The sequence below is a fragment of the Cherax quadricarinatus genome, chromosome 92 (genome assembly GCF_038502225.1).
Source record: "Cherax quadricarinatus isolate ZL_2023a chromosome 92, ASM3850222v1, whole genome shotgun sequence".
Classification (NCBI taxonomy): domain Eukaryota; kingdom Metazoa; phylum Arthropoda; class Malacostraca; order Decapoda; family Parastacidae; genus Cherax; species Cherax quadricarinatus.
Genome location: NC_091383.1, coordinates 664,802 through 688,203, shown reverse-complemented (window position 1 = coordinate 688,203; position 23,402 = coordinate 664,802). Strand labels below are relative to the sequence as shown.

General features: G+C 37.5%; 1 protein-coding gene across 1 annotated transcript; it reads right to left on the bottom strand.

Annotated features, from left to right (window-relative positions):
- Window positions 1-3,879: 3,879 nt before the first annotated feature.
- Window positions 3,880-23,081, bottom strand: Sras (Ras converting CAAX endopeptidase Sras). The gene is made up of 7 exons (XM_070104432.1): window positions 22,946-23,081; window positions 21,434-21,536; window positions 20,085-20,235; window positions 18,673-18,840; window positions 17,843-17,911; window positions 16,083-16,145; window positions 3,880-6,612 (listed from the first exon to the last, which is right to left on the bottom strand). The coding sequence occupies exons 1-7, from the start codon at window positions 23,038-23,040 to the stop codon at window positions 6,413-6,415; spliced, it is 849 nt and encodes a 282-aa protein (XP_069960533.1). The 5' UTR covers window positions 23,041-23,081; the 3' UTR covers window positions 3,880-6,412.
- Between the last annotated feature and the right edge of the window lie 321 nt (window positions 23,082-23,402).

Here is a 23,402-nt window from a genome sequence, read left to right as displayed (position 1 = left end):
ACTTAACAACGGAGTTCCGTTCCTAAGACCACATCGGTAAACGAATTCTTTGCTAAGCGAGGAGCATACTATAATGGTAGTAGGTGTGTGTCAACCATCTTTAATATTGTTTTAATGTCACCTACGCACCATTTATAACATTTCTGGTATATTTTTAAATGTTTAATCAGTGGTGTAATGTATATTGTAGTAAACAAAATAGAGGAAATCAGCTTTAGTATACATTATTTAGGTATGCATACTGGTCAGAGACCTATCGTAAGTCCAAGTTGTCGGTAAACGAGTACGTCGCTAAGTGAGGAGAGGCTGCAAAACACAAAATGCATTTTATTGAGAAAACATTTCATTCACCAGAAACCTGATGTGGTACCAAAGACTTGATCAAGTTCCTGATGGAAGAACTCTTGTCTCAATACACAAATAACCTGCACATAGGATGAAACTCATGGCGAGGTTTCAGTCCGACATCGGATTGAAACCTTGCCATAGGTTTCAGTCTGACATCGGACTGAAACCTTGCCATAGGTTTCAGCCCGACATCAGATTAAAACCTTGCCATAGGTTTCAGTCCGACATCGGATTGAAACCTTGCCATAGGTTTTAGTCTAAGTGCAGGTTATTTGTGCATTATTCCAGACATGGTGTTGTGCCTTTTTATTCTTCATTATTTCAAAAAAATGCCATAAACTGCATGTTGTGCATTATGAATATACAGTGGTACCCCGAATTTCGGCCATAATTCGCTCCAGAAGGCCATTCCAGTTCCGTTACCGAACGAATTTGTTCTCGTAAAGAATAATGTAAATTAGATTAGTCTGTTTCAGACCCCCAAACATACTCTTACAAAAATACACTTACATAACTGTTCAAGTTGGGAGCTGTTCAAAATTCGAGGTACCACTGTACTTGTCGGAATATACAGTCATCACCCTTATAAAGCTCCTCTACACGATGCATTTAAAAACTAAATAATAACCTAAGTCTAGTCTTAAGTAGTCTTTAAGAATTATGATTAGTCTACCTGAAATGCTTAACATGCTACTGGATTTCTTTTGTGCCAAACAATATTTTATTACAAATAAATTACCTGTATGTATACTGTAGAAAAGAAATAAATTATTATTATTATACATGCAATTGAAAAAGTGCAAGAAAAACTGATTACCACAAACTATGAAAAACTTCATAAGCACCTTCAAATTTTGATAGACTACTCTTTGCAATCACATTTACAAAATATTACAATCTATAGAGGAGCTTTTATAAGAGGACTCACTCTAATACCTTTGATATACATTCGATAAATACAACATAACATGAGCTAGAGTAAAAAACACATGTTGAACAAGCTTTTATTATGACAGAGCTCTACTCTATAGCTCTGTCAAGTCTACTTAAACTCTGATAAATTCTTAAACAGAGCAAAATGTTGTCAGAATAAATGCTTGCTTTGCACATACAGTTGTCTCTCCAAATTTCCGGGTTCTTCCCAATGCAAGTAAGTCACTTTTTTTTTTTTTTGGTTATCCTGGGCTAGTAACTCCTTCTCCTGTATAAATTATACTAAATTTTAAAGGAGAAACTTTTGTTTTTGTTTTTTAGGTCACCTTATTATGGCCAGTTTCATTATTCATGGGTTTTGACTGAACATTGCTTTTACTTATGGAAATTGGCCAATTGATTCAACTATCCCAATTTTTCCTGATCATTTGTTTTCCCACTCCCAACTGTGTTGATTCTGGTCATTATTTTTATGAATGTAAATATTAAGCAGATTAGAGTGATATATTACAGAGACATACTCTCTGAAACACTGATATATTACAGAGACATACTCTCTGAAACACTGATATATTACAGAGACATACTCTCTGAAACACTGATATATTACAGAGACATACTCTCTGAAACACTGTGATATATTACAGAGACATACTCTCTGAAACACTGATATATTACAGAGACATACTCTCTGAAACACTGATATATTACAGAGACATACTCTCTGAAACACTGATATATTACAGAGACATACTCTCTGAAACACTGATATATTACAGAGACATACTCTCTGAAACACTGTGATATATTACAGAGACATACTCTCTGAAACACTGTGATATATTACAGAGACATACTCTCTGAAACACTGATATATTACAGAGACATACTCTCTGAAACACTGATATATTACAGAGACATACTCTCTGAAACACTGATATATTACAGAGACATACTCTCTGAAACACTGATATATTACAGAGACATACTCTCTGAAACACTGATATATTACAGAGACATACTCTCTGAAACACTGATATATTACAGAGACATACTCTCTGAAACACTGTGATATATTACAGAGACATACTCTCTGAAACACTGATATATTACAGAGACATACTCTCTGAAACACTGATATATTACAGAGACATACTCTCTGAAACACTGATATATTACAGAGACATACTCTCTGAAACACTGATATATTACAGAGACATACTCTCTGAAACACTGATATATTACAGAGACATACTCTCTGAAACACTGATATATTACAGAGACATACTCTCTGAAACACTGTGATATATTACAGAGACATACTCTCTGAAACACTGATATATTACAGAGACATACTCTCTGAAACACTGATATATTACAGAGACATACTCTCTGAAACACTGATATATTACAGAGACATACTCTCTGAAACACTGATATATTACAGAGACATACTCTCTGAAACACTGATATATTACAGAGACATACTCTCTGAAACACTGATATATTACAGAGACATACTCTCTGAAACACTGATATATTACAGAGACATACTCTCTGAAACACTGATATATTACAGAGACATACTCTCTGAAACACTGATATATTACAGAGACATACTCTCTGAAACACTGATATATTACAGAGACATACTCTCTGAAACACTGATATATTACAGAGACATACTCTCTGAAACACTGATATATTACAGAGACATACTCTCTGAAACACTGATATATTACAGAGACATACTCTCTGAAACACTGATATATTACAGAGACATACTCTCTGAAACACTGATATATTACAGAGACATACTCTCTGAAACACTGTGATATATTACAGAGACATACTCTCTGAAACACTGATATATTACAGAGACATACTCTCTGAAACACTGATATATTACAGAGACATACTCTCTGAAACACTGATATATTACAGAGACATACTCTCTGAAACACTGATATATTACAGAGACATACTCTCTGAAACACTGATATATTACAGAGACATACTCTCTGAAACACTGATATATTACAGAGACATACTCTCTGAAACACTGATATATTACAGAGACATACTCTCTGAAACACTGTGATATGTTTCAGAGACATACTCTCTGAAACACTGATATATTACAGAGACATTCTCTCTGAAACACTGATATATTACAGAGACATACTCTCTGAAACACTGATATATTACAGAGACATTCTCTCTGAAACACTGTGATATATTATAAAAATATGCTCTCTAAAACAGAAACTGAACTCAAATCTAAAATAAAAATTGCTATACAGACTTAATTAATCATTATTCATAATTTCTAATTTTGACATAACCTCTGGGAATGTAATCCCCCTCTTCGAAAAATTTGCAGAGACGATTGTATGTTTTTGTTCCATAGTGTTGGCACTTGTGTATCCATAACATGAGGCAAAGCACTGGCCTGTATACATAAAGTGACAACTATACACAAATAACCCGCACATAAAAGAGAGAAGCTTACGACGACGTTTCGGTCCGACTTGGACCATTGACAAAGTCACACTAGTGTGACTTTGTCAATGGTCCAAGTCGGACCGAAACGTCGTCGTAAGATTCTCTCTTTTATGTGCGGGTTATTTGTGTATCGTTCCAGTCACGGTATTGTGCCTTTTTGTTATTTAAAGTGACAACTATTTTCAATCATGGATATGCTAAAGATGAGGTTGAAAAATGATCCGGTGATACTGACAAGACATGGAATAAAACATTTATGTAGTTCAGGACATATATTGGAGGGAGTGTTTTGCAACGTATAGCTTCTTCAGTCTTAATACAGTGATAACCAAGAAGTGAATACAGTGGACCCCCGCTTTACGATCAGCTCCCAATGCGACCAATTATGTAAGTGTATTTATGTAAGTGCGTTTGTACGTGTATGTTTGGGGGTCAGAAATGGACTAATCTAATTCACAATATTCCTTATGGGAACAAATTCGTTCAGTAATGGCACCTGAACATACTTCTGGAATGAAATAACATCGTAAACCGGGGGTCCACTGTATATATAGTGGCAGTAGTCAGGTGGAAAGCCATGAGGGTGGTGGTGAGATGTGTTGGGTTAAGCTGGGAAAGACCTGTCAATGTCAACTTCACTACTAGTAGTACATGTACTAGTACTCTTTCAACTTCATTATTTTAAACTGTGCTAAATTGTAATACTGTATTTTTTATAAACTATATCAAAACTGTAGTTATTTTCTACTGAACTACTAAAGTTACATAGCATGAAATAGTTGAATATTCAATTTTCTTGTATTCATTGCAACTCACCTAATGACCGTATGTAAAATTACTGCACTATAATTGCCTTATTAATCTTAAGTTAGTCTTAAGTTTGCCCAAAATGCTCTGCATATAAAGGTGCTTTTTGCATGTTCACCAAATTGTTATACTCCTTTGTACAAACATATATCATGCTAAAATGAACTTGTTATTGTCATTGTCAATACCACCACAACCACCACCACCTACTCTTGCCATTATACATAATTGTTCATAGTTCTGAAGAAGCTACTCATGGTGAAACGTTTCTTTTATAAATGTACTGAACTGTACATAATTGTTTTTTCACATAGAGCTGAAGTTAATGGGGTTAAAAGAATCGGCTACACGGGGTCATTAAGGCTGCATGTAACCTGTTCACTACCTAAGGATAATTTAATGCCTAAAATAGTGGTTAAAATAAACTGTTGTTGTATATACACTGAGATATACACCTTTCAGTGTATATACACTGAGACACATCTTTCAGTGTATATACACTGAGACACATATCTTTCAGTGTATATACATACACTGAGAGACATACACCTCTCAGTGTTTATACACCAAAACATGTGGCTTTCAGTGTACATATGCAAGTGCTCCTCGACTCATGATGGTTCGACTTTATGATGGTGTGAAAGCAATTACTTTGGAGATGAAACTTAAGATAATTACCCAGCATGAAGGTAACAAGTCTCTAGCTTGTATTCATTTATTAACTTTTCAATACTGGTATTTAGTTAAATTATTTGTTTATTTACTTATTCAGTGACAGTAGTTATTTGTTTACTCATTTATTTAGAATATCATATTCATATTCGACTTACGATGGGATCGTCGGAACATAACCCCACTGTAAGTCAAGGAGCACCTATACTGAGATACGAATCTCTCGGTGTATACACAATGAGACACGCAAAACTATTGATGCATATAACCTTATGGCAATGCTAAAACATTAAGATAAACTACTGTTGAGCACTGCATCTGAAGAAAGTAGCGAATATAATATACTTGACCTGGCCAAGCTGTGGCCAATGAGTTGCACACAACTCATACACTCATTATGACTCATGAAATCATAATAATGTAATTGCAGACAAATCATGGTATGAGTGGGGTTAGAACCCACGGTGAGTTTTACGACTCACTTGCTGTGGGTTCTAACCCCACCCTTAAGGTGGTTTTTTCATGTGCTCATTCACTGCTGTTTGAGAGACAATATCCAATGGATGCTGCCTCGCTGAATAAGCAAATGAATCTTGCACAACTTGCAAGCCGAGACTGACCAAAACTGCAATATACAGTAATTTCTGGCTTCATACAGGTTGGTTATATGTGAACTTGTTTATACGCTAAGCCTTACTTATGTTAGTAATTCTCTCTGTGCAATGTAAATGTGCTCTTATGCAATCACTGTAATTTTGAATTACTATGATTATTATTATTACTATTACAGTAAGATCTCTTATGAGGTTATTCAATAAAGTGAAATTTTTTGGAAATGCAATTGAACAAGAGCGTCCAAAATTAAACATTATATATTATAAAGGACCTATCACCTGTTTTCAATTTTGGATGCATTTTTTTAATCATATTTACAAAAAATTGCACTATACAGAGGAGCTTTATAAGATACCTTAATGCATATTAAAAACAAGCACTAAACCCGTATGGATCATACAGCACTTCAAAATGACGACTACTGTTATGAAGAAAAAGGTGTTAATGGCATGACTGGGACTACTAGAGCTGCTGCTGTGCCTGGAACTATGGCATAAAGCAAGGGGGACATTTAGTGCCTCAAGAGTTTGCTTCACAAAGTGTGTTGAGTGTGTCCATAATAGGAAGGATCAGTGAGAGGATACAACAGGAAGTACCATGCAACCAGACCTATCACATGACAAGCCATTAACTTAACACGTAAAGCATTCGGTGCCTTTAACATCTCCTTCACTTCTGGTAGACCCATGTGGTTGCAGAATGCATGAACAGCAAACAATGGCAAAAAATGACCTGTCAAGCAAAAAAATAAAATTAACATTTCATAAACACGCAAAATTTCAGGTATGTCTTGCTACTTACACTTAGGTCACACTACACTTAAATTTTTTTTTTTTTCAACAAACCGGCTGTATCCCACCATGGCAGGGTGGCCCAAAAAGAAAAGGAAAGTTTCTCTTTTTAAATTTAGTAATTTATACAGAAGGGGCTACTAGGCCCTTGTTCCCAGCATTTTAGTCGCCTCTTACAACACACATGGCTTACAGAGGAAGAATTCTGTTCCACTTCCCCATGGAGATTAGAGGAAATAAACAAGAACATGAACTAGAAAGAAAATAGAAGAAAACCCAGAGGGGTGTGTATACATATATATATATGCTTGTACATGTATGTGTAGTGTGACCTAAGTGTAAGTAGAAGTAGCAAGATATACCTGAAATCTTTCATATTTATGAGACAGAAAAAAAGACACCAGCAATCCTACCATTATGTAAAACAATTACAGGCTTTCATTTTACACTCACTTGGCAGGATGGTAGTATCTATTTCATTTATATTTAGTTAATATTTTTAACACCAATTGTCTCCCACTGAGGTAGGATGCTCCAAAACAAAAGAGGAAACACTCTCACCATCATTCACACTATCACTGTCTTGCCACAGATGCATAGATGCAAACAACATTTCAGATGTTCCTCCAAACAGCAAATATCCCCACTTTAATCAAGGTCACATGACTGAAACATTTTCTAATAAATGAGTCCTAGTGTTTGCCTTAAGTGCCTTTTTAAACCAACTGTCAGCATCCATTACCAAGGTTGATATCAAATATATATATATATATATATCCATATATATATATATATATATATATATATCTTTCTTTCTTTCAACACACCAGCCGTATCCCACCGAGGCGGGGTGGCCCAAAAGGAAAAACGAAAGTTTCTCCTTTTACATTTAGTAATATATACAGGAGAAGAGGTTACTAGCCCCTTGCTCCCGGCATTTTAGTCGCCTCTTACAACACGCATGGCTTACGGAGGAAGAATTCTGTTCCACTTCCCCATGGAGATAAGAGGAAATAAACAAGAATAAGAACTAGAAAGAAAATAGAAGAAAACCCAGAGGGGTGTGCATATATGTGCTTGTACATGTATGTGTAGTGTGACCTAAGTGTAAGTAGAAGTAGCAAGACGTACCTGAAATCTTGCATGTTCATGAGACAGAAAAAAGGACACCAGCAATCCTACCATCATGTAAAACAATTACAGGCTTACGTTTTACACTCACTTGGCAGGACGGTAGTACCTCCCTGGGCGGTTGCTGTCTACCAACCTACTACCTAGGATATATATATATATATATATATATATATATATATATATTTTTTTTTTTTTTTTCAACAAGTCGGCCGTCTCCCACCGAGGCAGGGTGACCCAAAAAAAAAAAGAAAGAAAATCCCCAAAAAGAAAATACTTTCATCATCATTCAACACTTTCACCACACTCACACATTATCACTGCTTTTGCAGAGGTGCTCAGAATACAACAGTTTAGAAGCATATACGTATAGAGATACACAACATATCCCTCCAAACTGCCAATATCCCAAACCCCTCCTTTAAAGTGCAGGCATTGTACTTCCCATTTCCAGGACTCAAGTCCGACTATATGAAAATAACCGGTGTCCCTGAATCCCTTCACTAAATATTACCCTGCTCACACTCCAACAGATCGTCAGGTCCCAAGTATCATTCGTCTCCATTCACTCCTATCTAACACGCTCATGCACGCTTGCTGGAAGTCCAAGCCCCTCACCCACAAAACCTCCTTTACCCCCTCTTTCCAACCCTTTCGAGGACGACCCCTACCCCTCTTTCCTTCCCCTATAGATTTATATGCTTTCCATGTCATTCTACTTTGATCCATTCTCTCTAAATGACCAAACCACCTCAACAACCCCTCTTCTGCCCTCTGACTAATGCTTTTATTAACTCCACACCTTCTCCTAATTTCCACACTCCGAATTTTCTGCATAATATTTACACCACACATTGCCCTTAGACAGGACATCTCCACTGCCTCCAACCGTCTCCTCGCTGCTGCATTTACCACCCAAGCTTCACATCCATATAAGAGTGTTGGTACTACTATACTTTCATACATTCCCTTCTTTGCCTCCATTGATAACGTTTTTTGACTCCACATATACCTCAACGCACCACTCACCTTTTTTCCCTCATCAATTCTATGATTAACCTCATCCTTCATAAATCCATCCGCCGACACGTCAACTCCCAAGTATCTGAAAACATTCACTTCTTCCATACTCCTCTTCCCCAATTTGATATCCAATTTTTCTTTATCTAAATCATTTGATACCCTCATCACCTTACTCTTTTCTATGTTCACTTTCAACTTTCTACCTTTACACACATTCCCAAACTCATCCACTAACCTTTGTAATTTTTCTTTAGAATCTCCCATAAGCACAGTATCATCAGCAAAAAGTAACTGTGTCAATTCCCATTTTGAATTTGATTCCCCATAATTTAATCCCACCCCTCTCCCGAACACCCTAGCATTTACTTCTTTTACAACCCCATCTATAAATATATTAAACAACCATGGTGACATTACACATCCCTGTCTAAGACCTACTTTTACCGGGAAGTATTCTCCCTCTCTTCTACACACCCTAACCTGAGCCTCACTATCCTCATAAAAGCTCTTTACAGCATTTAGTAACTTACCACCTATTCCATATACTTGCAACATCTGCCACATTGCTCCTCTATCCACTCTATCATATGCCTTTTCTAAATCCATAAATGCAATAAAAACTTCCCTACCTTTATCTAAATACTGTTCACATATATGCTTCAATGTAAACACTTGATCTACACATCCCCTACCCACTCTGAAGCCTCCTTGCTCGTCCGCAATTCTACATTCTGTCTTACCTCTAATTCTTTCAATTATAACCCTACCGTATACTTTTCCTGGTATACTCAGTAAACTTATTCCTCTATAATTTTTACAATCTCTTTTGTCCCCTTTCCCTTTATATAAAGGGACTATACATGCTCTCCGCCAATCCCTAGGTACCTTCCCCTCTTTCATACATTTATTAAACAAAAGCACCAACCACTCCAACACTATATCCCCCCCTGCTTTTAACATTTCTGTCATGATCCCATCAGTTCCAGCTGCTTTACCCCCTTTCATTCTACGTAATGCCTCACGTACCTCCACCACACTTACATTCTGCTCTTCTTCACTCCTAAAAGATGGTATACCTCCCTGACCAGTGCATGAAATTACCGCCTCCCTTTCTTCCTTAACATTTAAAAGTTCCTCAAAATATTCTCGCCATCTACCTAATACCTCCCTCTCCCCATCTAATAACTCCCCTACTCTGTTTTTAACTGACAAATCCATACTTTCCCTAGGCTTTCTTAACTTGTTTAACTCACTCCAAAATTTTTTCTTATTTTCATTAAAATTTCTTGACAGTGCCTCTCCCACTCTTTCATCTGCTCTCCTTTTGCACTCTCTCACCACTCTCTTCACCTTTCTTTTACTCTCCATATACTCTGCTCTTCTTATAACACTTCTGCTTTGTAAAAACCTCTCGTAAGCTACCTTTTTCTCTTTTATCACACCCTTTACTTCATCATTCCACCAATCACTCCTCTTTCCTCCTGCCCCCACCCTCCTATAACCACAAACTTCTGCCCCACATTCTAATACTGCATTTTTAAAACTATTCCAACCCTCTTCAACCCCCCCACTACTCATCTTTGCACAAGCCCACCTTTCTGCCAATAGTCGCTTATATCTCGCCCGAACTTCCTCCTCCCTTAGTTTATACACTTTCACCTCCCTCTTACTTGTTGTTGCCACCTTCCTCTTTTCCCATCTACCTCTTACTCTAACTGTAGCTACAACTAAATAATGATCCGATATATCAGTTGCCCCTTTATAAACATGTACATCCTGGAGCCTACCCATCAACCTTTTATCCACCAATACATAATCTAATAAACTACTTTCATTACGTGCTACATCATACCTTGTATATTTATTTATCCTCTTTTTCATAAAATATGTATTACTTATTACCAAATTTCTTTCTACACATAGCTCAATTAAAGGCTCCCTATTTACATTTACCCCTACTACTCCCTCCATAACATTTTTACCCACTTTAGCATTGAAATCCCCAACCACCACTACTCTCACACTTGATTCAAAACTCCCCACGCATTCACTCAACATTTCCCAGAATCTCTCTCTCTCCTCTACACTTCTCTCTTCTCCAGGTGCATACACGCTTACTATAACCCACTTTTCACATCCAATCTTTATTTTACTCCACATAATCCTTGAATTTATACATTTGTAGTCCCTCTTTTCCTGCCATAGCTTATCCTTCAACATTATTGCTACTCCTTCTTTAGCTCTATATATATATATATATATATATATATATATATATATATATATATATATATATATATATATATATATATATATATATATATATATATATATATATATTTTTTTTTTTTTTTTTTTTTTTTCAACAAGTCGGCCGTCTCCCACCGAGGCAGGGTGACCCAAAAAAGAAAGAAAATCCCCAAAAAGAAAATACTTTCATCATCATTCAACACTTTCACCACACTCGCACATTATCACTGTTTTTGCAGAGGTGCTCAGAATACAACAGTCTAGAAGCATAAACATATAAAGATACACAACATATCCCTCCAAACTGCCAATATCCCAAACCCCTCCTTTAAAGTGCAGGCATATATATACATATATATACATATATATATATATCTATATATATATATATATATATATATATATATATATATATATATATATATATATATATATATATATTTTTATAGTCGGACTTGAGTCCTGGAAATGGGAAGTACAATGCCTGCACTTTAAAGGAGTGGTTTGGGATATTGGCAGTTTGGAGGGATATGTTGTGTATCTTTATACGTATATGCTTCTAAACTGTTGTTTCTGAGCACCTCTGCAAAAGCAGTGATAATGTGTGAGTGTGGTGAAAGTGTTGAATGATGATGAAAGTATTTTCTTTTTGGGGATTTTCTTTCTTTTTTGGGTCAGACCTGAGTCCTGGAGGTGGGAAGTACAGTGCCTGCACTGTGAAGGAGGGGTGAGGAATATTTGAAGTTCTAAATTGTAGTATTGGCATCCCGCTGGCAAGGCGGTAATGGAGTGAGTGATGCTAAAAGTGTTTCTTCCTTTCTGGGTCACCCTGCCTCTATGGGAGATAGCCAGTTTGTCAAAAAAAAAAAAAAATTCTCACTATATACCCAACCGAATTATTTTTAATTATTTTATTATCACACTGGCCGATTCCCACCAAGGCAGGGTGGCCCAAAAAAGAAAAACTTTCACCATCATTCACTCCATCACTGTCTTGCCAGAAGGGTGCTTTACACTACAGTTTTTAAACTGCAACATTTACACCCCTCCTTCAGAGTGTAGGCACTTTACTTCCCATCTCCAGGACTCAAGTCCGGCCTGCCGGTTTCCCTGAACCCCTTCATAAATGTTACTTTGCTCACACTCCAACAGCACGTCAAGTATTAAAAACCATTTGTCTCCATTCACTCCTATCAAACACGCTCACACATGCCTGCTGGAAGTCCAAGCCCCTCGCACACAAAACCTCCTTTACACCCTCCCTCCAACCTTTCCTAGGCCGACCCCTACCCCCGCCTTCCTTCCACTACAGACTGATTCACTCTTGAAGTCACTCTGTTTCGCTCCATTCTCTCTACATGTCCAAACCACCTCAACAACCCTTCCTCAGCCCTCTGGACAACAGTTTTGGTAATCCCACACCTCCTCCTAACTTCCAAACTACGAATTCTCTGCATTATATTCACACCACACATTGCCCTCAGACATGACATCTCCACTGCCTCCAGCCTTCTCCTCGCTGCAACATTCATCACCCATGCTTCACACCCATATAAGAGCGTTGGTAAAACTATACTCTCATACATTCCCCTCTTTGCCTCCAAGGACAAAGTTCTTTGTCTCCACAGACTCCTAAGTGCACCACTCACCCTTTTCCCCTCATCAATTCTATGATTCATCTCATCTTTCATAGACCCATCCGCTGACACGTCCACTCCCAAATATCTGAATACATTCACCTCCTCCATACTCTCTCCCTCCAATCTGATATCCAATCTTTCATCACCTAATCTTTTTATCCTCATAACCTTACTCTTTCCTGTATTCACTTTTAATTTTCTTCTTTTGCACACCCTACCAAATTCATCCACCAATCTCTGCAACTTCTCTTCAGAATCTCCCAAGAGCACAGTGTCATCAGCAAAGAGCAACTGTGACAACTCCCACTTTATGTGTGATTCTTTATCTTTTAACTCCACACCTCTTGCCAAGACCCTCGCATTTACTTCTCTTACAACCCCATCTATAAATATATTAAACAACCACGGTGACATCACACATCCTTGTCTAAGGCCTACTTTTACTGGGAAATAATTTCCTCTTTCCTACATACTCTAACTTGAGCCTCACTATCCTCATAAAAACTCTTCAATGCTTTCAGTAACCTACCTCCTACACCATACACCTGCAACATCTGCCACATTGCCCCCCCTATCCACCCTGTCATACGCCTTTTCCAAATCCATAAATGCCACAAAGACCTCTTTAGCCTTATCTAAATACTGTTCACTTATATGTTTCACTGTAAACACCTGGTCCACACACCCCCTACCTTTCCTAAAGCCTCCTTGTTCATCTGCTATCCTATTCTCCGTCTTACTCTTAATTCTCTCAATAATAACTCTACCATACACTTTACCAGGTATACTCAACAGACTTATCCCCCTATAATTTTTGCACTCTCTTTTGTCCCCTTTGCCTTTATACAAAGGAACTATGCATGCTCTCTGCCAATCCCTAGGTACCTTACCCTCTTCCATACATTTATTAAATAATTGCACCAACCACTCCAAAACTACATCCCCACCTGCTTTTAACATTTCTATCTTTATCCCATCAATCCCAGCTGCCTTACCCCCTTTCATTTTACCTACTGCCTCACGAACTTCCCCCACACTCACAACTGGCTCTTCCTCACTCCTACAAGATGTTATTCCTCCTTGCCCTATACACGAAATCACAGCTTCCCTATCTTCATCAACATTTAACAATTCCTCAAAATATTCCCTCCATCTTCCCAATACCTCTAACTCTCCATTTAATAACTCTCCTCTCCTATTTTTAACTGACAAATCCATTTGTTCTCTAGGCTTCCTTAACTTGTTAATCTCACTCCAAAACTTTTTCTTATTTTCAACAAAATTTGTTGATAACATTTCACCCACTTTCTCATTTGCTCTCTTTTTACATTGCTTCACCACTCTCTTAACCTCTCTCTTCCTCTCCATATACTCTTCCCTCCTTGCATCACTTCTACTTTGTAAAAACTTCTCATATGCTATCTTTTTCTCCCTTACTACTCTCTTTACATCATCATTCCACCAATCGCTTCTCTTCCCTCCCGCACCCACTTTCCTGTAACCACAAACTTCTGCTGAACACTCTAACACTACATTTTTAAACCTACCCCATACCTCTTCGACCCCATTTCCTATGCTCTCATTAGCCCATCTATCCTCCACTAGCTGTTTATATCTTACCCTAACTGCCTCCTCTTTTAGTTTATAAACCTTCACCTCTCTCTTCCCTGATGCTTCTATTCTCCTTGTATCCCATCTACCTTTTACTCTCAGTGTAGCTACAACTAGAAAGTGATCTGATAAATCTGTGGCCCCTCTATAAACATGTACATCCTGAAGTCTACTCAACAGTCTTTTATCTACCAATACATAATCCAACAAACTACTGTCATTTCGCCCTACATCATATCTTGTATACTTATTTATCCTCTTTTTCTTAAAATATGTATTACCTATAACTAAACCCCTTTCTATACAAAGTTCAATCAAAGGGCTCCCATTATCATTTACACCTGGCACCCCAAACTTACCTACCACACCCTCTCTAAAAGTTTCTCCTACTTTAGCATTCAGGTCCCCTACCACAATGACTCTCTCACTTGGTTCAAAGGCTCCTATACATTCACTTAACATCTCCCAAAATCCCTCTCTCTCCTCTACATTCCTCTCTTCTCCAGGTGCATACATGCTTATTATGACCCACTTTTCGCATCCAACCTTTACTTTAATCCACACAATTCTTGAATTTACACATTCATATTCTCTTTTCTCCTTCCATAACTGATCCTTCAACATTACTGCTACCCCTTCCTTTGCTCTAACTCTCTCAGATACTCAAGATTTAATCCCATTTATTTCCCCCCACTGAAACTCCCCTACCCCCTTCAGCTTTGTTTCGCTTAGGGCCAGGACATCCAACTTCTTTTCATTCATAACATCAGCAATCATCTGTTTCTTGTCATCCGCACTACATCCACGCACATTCAAGCATCCCAGTTTTATAAAGTTTTTCTTCTTCTCTTTTTTAGTAAATGTCTACAGGAGAAGGGGTTACTAGCCCATTGCTCCCGGCATTTTAGCCGCCTCATACGACATGCATGGCTTACGGAGGAAAGATTCTTTTCCACTTCCCCATGGACAATAGAAGAAATAAGGAAGAACAAGAGCTATTTAGAAAAAGGGAGAAAAACCTAGATGTATGTTGTATATATATATGCATGTGCGTGTCTGTGAAGTGTGACCAAAGTGTTAGTAGGAGTAGCAAGATATCCCTGTTATCTAGCGTGTTTATGAGACAGAAAAAGAATTATTATTATTATAATAAAAAATGAGCGCTCAACTCACGAGGGTCATACAGCACTGCATATATACTTTACTGAAAAACAACTGAGATTAACACACACCAAGAAACTTCTACAATCAATTCCCTTGCATAATTAAAACTACAACTGTGACCTACTGTTGGAGAGAGACCCATGTCCCATTTGTCAAAAACACACTAGCTAAACTATTATGATTAAGTGGAAACTCAGTATTTGAACTTAATTGACTCCTAGGTGGTGAGGGAACTGGGAAAAGCTGGATGTGGGAAATAGTATTTCCCAGGTTTTAATTATCAGTTGCACATAGTGGAGGATGTTGAACTGACTCTTGCAAAAGTCTCAGAGTCAAGTCAGTGTCAGAGGTCACTTCAAATCACTTTTGAAACAGGGTTTTCCTGTAAAGCTTTTTCACAAGTAAATTTTAAACAAACTGGTACATTTGGACTCCAACAAAATGATCAAAGACTAGGCCAATTTAAAAAAAAAAAAAAATGTTCGGACTCCTGTTTGTCTGAGGTCCAGTTTGTTCGAACCCCAAGGTTCCACTGTATTTACATGAAACAACTGCTCAAATAAAAAGAAAAAATCTTTACTCCATTTCTTACCTGTTCTTATAAAGAGAAATGCTGAATAAAACCCAAATACCGACGTATAGAGAAACTGAAAACCTGTGAAGAGAAACAAGTCTTAAGTGAAATGTAAAAATTTTCTATAAGTCACTCAGTATCACGAGCACAACAGCTGTGATACCAACTGTTAATCAACCTTTTTTATTTTTTACCAAAAGATGGAAATAGACATAAATGTAGTATAATACAATCATTTAATGAGAGTGTTTTGCCCATGCAATGGGTTGTAGCAAGTCACTTGATAAAGCCCACTGTGTGGGCAAAACAGTATCAATAAAAGATCACATTATACTGTGTATGTCTTTTTTCCTACCATTCCTTACATTAGAGTAGCTCACTCAATTCAACAATTTATTAAACACTATACAATTTCTTCCAACGTAATATAGTGGTACCTCGGCACACGAACAGCTCCCAACTCGAACACTTATATAAGTGTATTTTTGTAAGTGCTTTTGTAAGTGTAATTTTTGGCGTCTGAAACGGATTAATCTAATTTACATTATTCTTTATGGGAACAAATTCGTTCGGTATCAGCACTCGAACAGCCTTCTGGAACGAATTAAGTTCGTAACTTGAGGTACCACTGTACTATGTCTCAACTCATAAAACCAGTTTGAAACTACTCAAGAGATCTGAGTGGGACTTTCACATGAGTAAATAGAATTTTTTTTTTTTTTCAACAAGTCGGTCGTCTCCCACCGAGGCAGGGTGACCCACCGAGGCAGGGTGACCCAAAAAAAGAAAGAAAATCCCCAAAAAGAAAATACTTTCATCATCATTCAACACTTTCACCACACTCACACATTATCACTGCTTTTGCAGAGGTGCTCAGAATACAACAGTTTAGAAGCATATACGTATTAAGATACACAACATATCCCTCCAAACTGCCAAAGCTTATTGCTTGGGTAGCACTGAAAATTGGGTTGGATAGTATTCTGTTAGTAGGATGGATTGTGAAGGACATGCCGAGTATGGGCCACCAGGCCTGCTGCAGTGTTCCTCCTTTCTTATGTTCTTATGTTAAGAAACCCTTATTAACTTAAGAATGTTAAATTAATTGAAAGTATTAATACACACTTAAAATTGTACTACTGAAAATTATAATAATCATAATATTTTTTTTTGCAAACCCTTCTACTATAAATTTTACTAATTAAAATAAGCTTTGCTAACCCTCTGTTTATAACAATATATAATTAAAATTTACCACTCCATAACCTGTGTCAAGTTTTTAAGTAGTGTGTGAGCATTAGTATCAGTCTGCCTTAAATGTCAGTTTTTTTTTTTTTTAACAAGTCGGTCGTCTCCCACCGAGGCAGGGTGACCCAAAAAGAAAGAAAATCCCCAAAAAGAAAATACTTTCATCATCATTCAACACTTTCACCACACTCACACATAATCACTGTTTTTGCAGAGGTGCTCAGAACACAACAGTTTAGAAGTATATACATATAAAGAGACACAACATATCCCTCCAAACTGCCAATATCCCAAACCCCTCCTTTAAAGTACATACTTAACAATACTTTACTACACGAAAATTACACATTGTATACTATGCAAAGAAATAGTTTTTTCATTTGAATTAGAGTTATAGCATATACCTCCATCAGTATAACATATCATCATCATAGCATATATCACCACTAACACAAGAAGAATAGTTATACAAAGGCAACATCACTTCCTCGTCCCATATGATATTAAGCAAATAAAGTGTATTTTCTTACTGGATATGAGAACCACAGCTTGTAGATCAATTCCCACTCGCAGACGGTCAACTGCATGATGGAGATGGGCTGCAGGGAAAGAATAAGACCATGTCATAAATAAATTAAATTTACGACTGCTCCTTGGCTTACGATATTTCAATTTTACAATGGTGCAGCAGCAATTACTTAGGAGATGAGACTTAAGATAATTACCCAACATCAAGGCAGCAAGTCCATAACTTGTATTCATTTACTTTTCAATGCTGGTATTTAGTTACAGTAATTATTTGTTTATTTAGTTATTCAGTGACAGTAGTTATTTATTTACTTATTTAGCATATCACATTCACAAGTGACTTACAAGGGGTTTGTCGTAACCCCATCATAAGTCGTGGACCACTTGTATTTAGGCACAGGTACACACAAGTACAGTGGACCCCCGGTTAACAATATTTTTTCACTCCAGAAGTATGTTCAGGTGCCAGTACTGACCGAATTTATTCCCATAAGGAATATTGTGAAGTAGATTAGTCCATTTCAAACCCCCAAACATACACGTACAAACGCACTTACATAAATACACTTACATAATTGGTCGCATTCGGAGGTGATCGTTATGCGGGGGTCCACTGTACAACTATCATACATAGTGTAAATTGTAATTGATTTTAAAATTACAACACTAGAATATTTAAATTATAAACCATTTTAGTCTGTTTTGTTAAGGAAGAAATTACAGTGAAGTACATGACTACGAATACATACATATATAAAAAAATACCACAGAGAAAAACTGCAAACATCAATCAGGTAGAGCTTAAGTGGCATAGCAATGGTACACTACTAACCCACTCCAAAGAACAATGGAGCAATGAAGATGGCTGTCCCAGGAGACACACACTGCAGGAGGATAGGCAGCATGCAGGCACGGAAGGTAAACTCCTCGGAAAAAGGAGCAACGACTTGATTTCGCCACCAGATTGGATTTTGTACTGTGTTGTACCAATACAGAGGGTCTGAAATTGATAGGTTTGATATACTGTCAACTATCTTATAATAATAATAATAATAATAATAATAATAATAAATGTTTATTTCTACAAGTACATGTACAATGTATACAGACCATACCTGACATCAGTGACATACTATACAGAAAGCTCCTCTATACATTTCATTACATATAAACTACATTTCGTATACTGCAAATAAGGATGTATTTGTATTGTGAAGAGTGCATGGAAAGGCTTCTCTAATATTCAATTTTCAATGTACTTTTTCAATCACATTTACATTCATTTGCACTATATAGAAAAGCTTCATAATAGAGCTAGCTGTATATCATATTTTACGGCAAAAAAAATGCTCCGGTGTCGAGGATGCCCGCCAATTCTGGCTGGCTAAATTTTGGAAAAAAAGAAAAAAAAAGAAAAAAGGAACTTCGGCCAGAAAGACACTGGGTAAATTTTCAAGACTTATTTTGGGAAAAATACAGCATCTTCGATGACATAAAATACAGTTCTTGAATTATAACATTTACAGTTCTGTAGAACTTTATCAAAACTCATAATATATTCCAGTACAGTGGACCCCCGGTTAACGATATTTTTTCATTCCAGAAGTATGTTCATGTGCTAGTACTGAATGAATTTGTTCCCATAAGGAATATTGTGAAGTAGATTAGTCCATTTCAGACCCCCAAACATACACGTACAAATGCACTTACATCAATACACTTACATAATTGGTCGCATTGGGAGGTGATTGTTAAGCGGGGGTCCACTGTATAGGGTAATTTATATCTGTGGTGAAGATGAATAAATGTAGGATCTGTTACCTTTACTCAAAGTGGTATTTGAGTTTATGTATCTTCAATATTACTATGATTATTTATTTTATCATTAATAAAGTTGGTTTATGCCCCTTAAACATTCTCATTGCTAAACATTAGGAGGGGTGTTAATGTTGCAGTTTAAAAACTGTAGTGTAAAGCACCCTTCTGGCAAGACAGTGATGGAGTGAATGATGGTCAAAGTTTTTCTTTTTCGGGCCACCCTGCCTTGGTGGGAATCGGCCAGTGTGATAATAAATAAATAAAAATAGTCACTGGTCATACAGGAGTAACGTAACTGGAGTTTACTCCCACCCATCCCCCCACCCTTGGATTTCATGGAGGTGACACCAAAGATGCTGCCCCGGGTGACACCAGCCCCAGCAATGCCACTGGGTCTTGCAAGCATACCAAAGCATTAAAACTCACCCAAGTACATGTGAAGGGTGTAAGTGACAGGTACCGTGAGATGGGACTGCACAAGGGGTCCCAGAAACAATATAAATGTGAGAATCATTGGCAACACTAATGCTGGGATCAGTCCCTCCCATCTTAGTCCCATTTGTGACCAGAGTGTTACCTGGAAAATAATAAAAGTAAATGATCTGAAAATTACAGGTTCAATTATAACCTACATAATTAAACATTTACCAAACTACTATAATAAATTACATTTTAAAACAAAAATACAACACCCTGTTTAAGTTCTCATGTACTTTTCACTTCATATTAAAAGTTAACAGAATATTATAAAATAGAATGGAAATAAGTCACTTTGTCTGACTTCTTTTTTTTGGGTTATCCCAGTGAGTAATTTACACACTGCTTGATAACTGTACTTATGTGTACCTGTGCCTAAATAAATTTACTTACAATAATGATAGCCAGACTGTACAGAATTCCCTGGCTATGATGCAATGTCCTATTTTTATTATAATTCCATGTGCAATATACATTCATTGAATGCAAACTGTGCAGTCTGCAAAGACTACTGAAGAACCTTATTCTGCAGCTAAATGTTGAAGTCCTGATTAAGCTTAATACAGCAACTATCAGCCTGGATTATTTTCATCATATTCATAGGGGATGGGAGGCACTAATCCCACATGGGAAGCAATCAGGTTCAATCCAAGGAAGGAGAGGTTGGGGCCAATCCCTCAGATCAAGAGCCCCTCATTAGCATCAAAGATCCTCCCTTGAGAAGATCAAGAAAGGTAAAAAAAAGAGGAAACATGGGTATATTATCATATACAATACATACTACATTACTGTATTATACAACAGTGTAGTGCCATACTACTGTACTACTATATTGTGATACAACTATATGTAATATCAAAGCCAAGAGGCCTGCAGTACTGCTCCTTCCTTCTTAAGCAAGTATGACTTGGACCTGCCTAGCATGGGCCAGTAGGCTTGCTGAAGTGCTCCTTCCTTATGTTTTAAATCACCTCAACATTATATTCAAAAAGCAAGTGTGGGTCATAAAAGTTGGTCTACCCCTACAAAATAATATAAAGGAACATGAGAAAAAGTTAAATATTATAGCAGTACAGTGGACCCCCGGATAATGATCAGCTCCCAACTCGACCAATTATGTAAGTTTATTTTTGTAAGTGCTTTTGTAGGTGTATTTTTAGGGGTCTGAAATGGACTAATCTAATTCACAATATTTCTTATGGGAACAAATTCGGTCTATAACGGCACCCAAACAGACTTCTGGATTGAAATAATATCGTTATGCGGGGGTCCACTGTATTGAGAAACAATCATCTCACCTCCTCTGAATCTTCACTGCCAAACCATATGACAAAAAATGGAGACACTATGGTCATGAGGAAGACACTGATGCATCGTTTTTTAATTGTTGATGGATGGTCTCTGTGGAGAAAAAGATATTTTAAAATGGTCAATGCCAATATAATTAAAATTATACCAAAGAAATAATGAAAAATAAAAATTAGTCAGTATGCCTGGGAGGTCTTGTCGTGGACCGAGCTGCAGGGGTGTTGATCCCTGGAATGCCCTCCAGGTAGATGCTCAGGCATTCCTCACTAATACGGAAGGTTAGGTTCCAGACCGCTGCCATAAAGCTAATATTTCCTTAGAAGTGAATCACAGCGTTTTTTTACTTGCCAGTGCCAGAGCATGTTCACACTAGCTAGGCCTACAAAAATGCCAAAAAACATCTTATGATAAAAACAAGCACAAAAAATAATAAACAATAATATATTGTAATTAAAAAGTGCCATATTAGAAAAGCTCTCTTAAAATGTGCCTTAAAGCAAGGTACACTTGTACTTTACTTCTGGGCAAGTTTATATAAATTCTACAGTATTAAATGTGCTGTTCAATGGAGACATACATATACAGTGGACCTCCAGTTTATGATATTTTTTCATTCCAGAAGTATGTTCAGGTGCCAGTACTGACCGAATTTGTTCCCATAAGGAATATTGTGAATTAGATTAGTCCATTTCAGACCCCCAAACATACACATACAAACGCGTATACATAAATACACTTACATAATTGGTCGCATTGGGAGCTGATCGTAAACCGGGGGTCCACTGTATTTTGTGCCTATTGGAAAAAGGCCTTTTAAATATAGTCTAAGCTAATGTTACTCAACCAAACCTAACTGACAAATTTACAGCTAGTCTAGGTTGGACTAAGCTTGAGTTACATTATTAAATTTACGTAACAAGCAAAATTATATTTGTGAGGATGAGCTATAACCACCGTCATAGAGCACTTGGTAAATGAGAGGTAGTGTAATCTCTGTTATATTCATGGAAAGCACTAAACCCATAGGGGTTACAGAGAACTTGGGGAATAGGAAGAAATGCCTATTATGTTCATGAGGAAGCACTAAATTCATAGGGGTGGTAGAGCACCTGGGGAATGGGAGGTGATTACTATTATGTTCATGAGGAAGCACTACACCCACAGGAGTTATACATCTGAGCGGTAATTATTATTATGTTCATGAAGAAGTACTAAACCCGTAGGGGTCGTACAGCCTCTGAGGAATAATAGGTAAAGTCTCGATCCAAGGAAGGAGAGGACACCTTCAATCCCTTAGATCACAATTGCTATCAAAACCAATGTAAGCGCTAAACGCGCAAGACTCACGCAGCGGTGACCGTGTATCAAGAGCCCTTCCCCGGCATCAACACCACACGAAGATCCAGCAGAAAAATATCACCTGATCTAAGAAGCATTTTAAGTGCAAAGACACTTGAATATACCACTTAAGACATATTATAAATATATACCAGTTAATATACCTTCCCTGAGTAGCAGTCCAGACATATAAACTACCGACGTAAAGGAAAGAAAGGAAAAAACAGGCGAAAACTTCCTTGAGGCAGAGACCCCCCATGATAACTTGTTATTGTTGGGTTGTAGAGCAGCGACGGCCCGAGGACCAGTGAACCCGGCACCAGTGGTACTGATACTGAGGTCCAGTGAACCCGGCACCGGTGGTACTGATACTGAGGACCAGTGAACCCGGCACCAGTGGTACTGATACTGAGGTCCAGTGAACCCGGCACCGGTGGTACTGATACTGAGGACCAGTGAACCCGGCACCAGTGGTACTGATACTGAGGTCCAGTGAACCCGGCACCAGTGGTACTGGTACTGAGGTCCAGTGAACCCGGCACCGGTGGTACTGATACTGAGGTCCAGTGAACCCGGCACCAGTGGTACTGATACTGAGGTCCAGTGAACCCGGCACCGGTG

Coding starts and splice junctions, on each gene's coding strand:
- Sras (XM_070104432.1), bottom strand. CDS start 23,040: ATGGGGGGTCTCTGCCTCAAGGAAGTTTTCGCCTGTTTTTTCCTTTCT. Junction 18,841..20,084: donor CACCCTTCACATGTACTTGG/GTGAGTTTTAAT, acceptor TATCAATTTCAG/ACCCTCTGTATTGGTACAAC. Junction 16,146..17,842: donor AGCTGTGGTTCTCATATCCA/GTAAGAAAATAC, acceptor TTCTCTTCACAG/GTTTTCAGTTTCTCTATACG.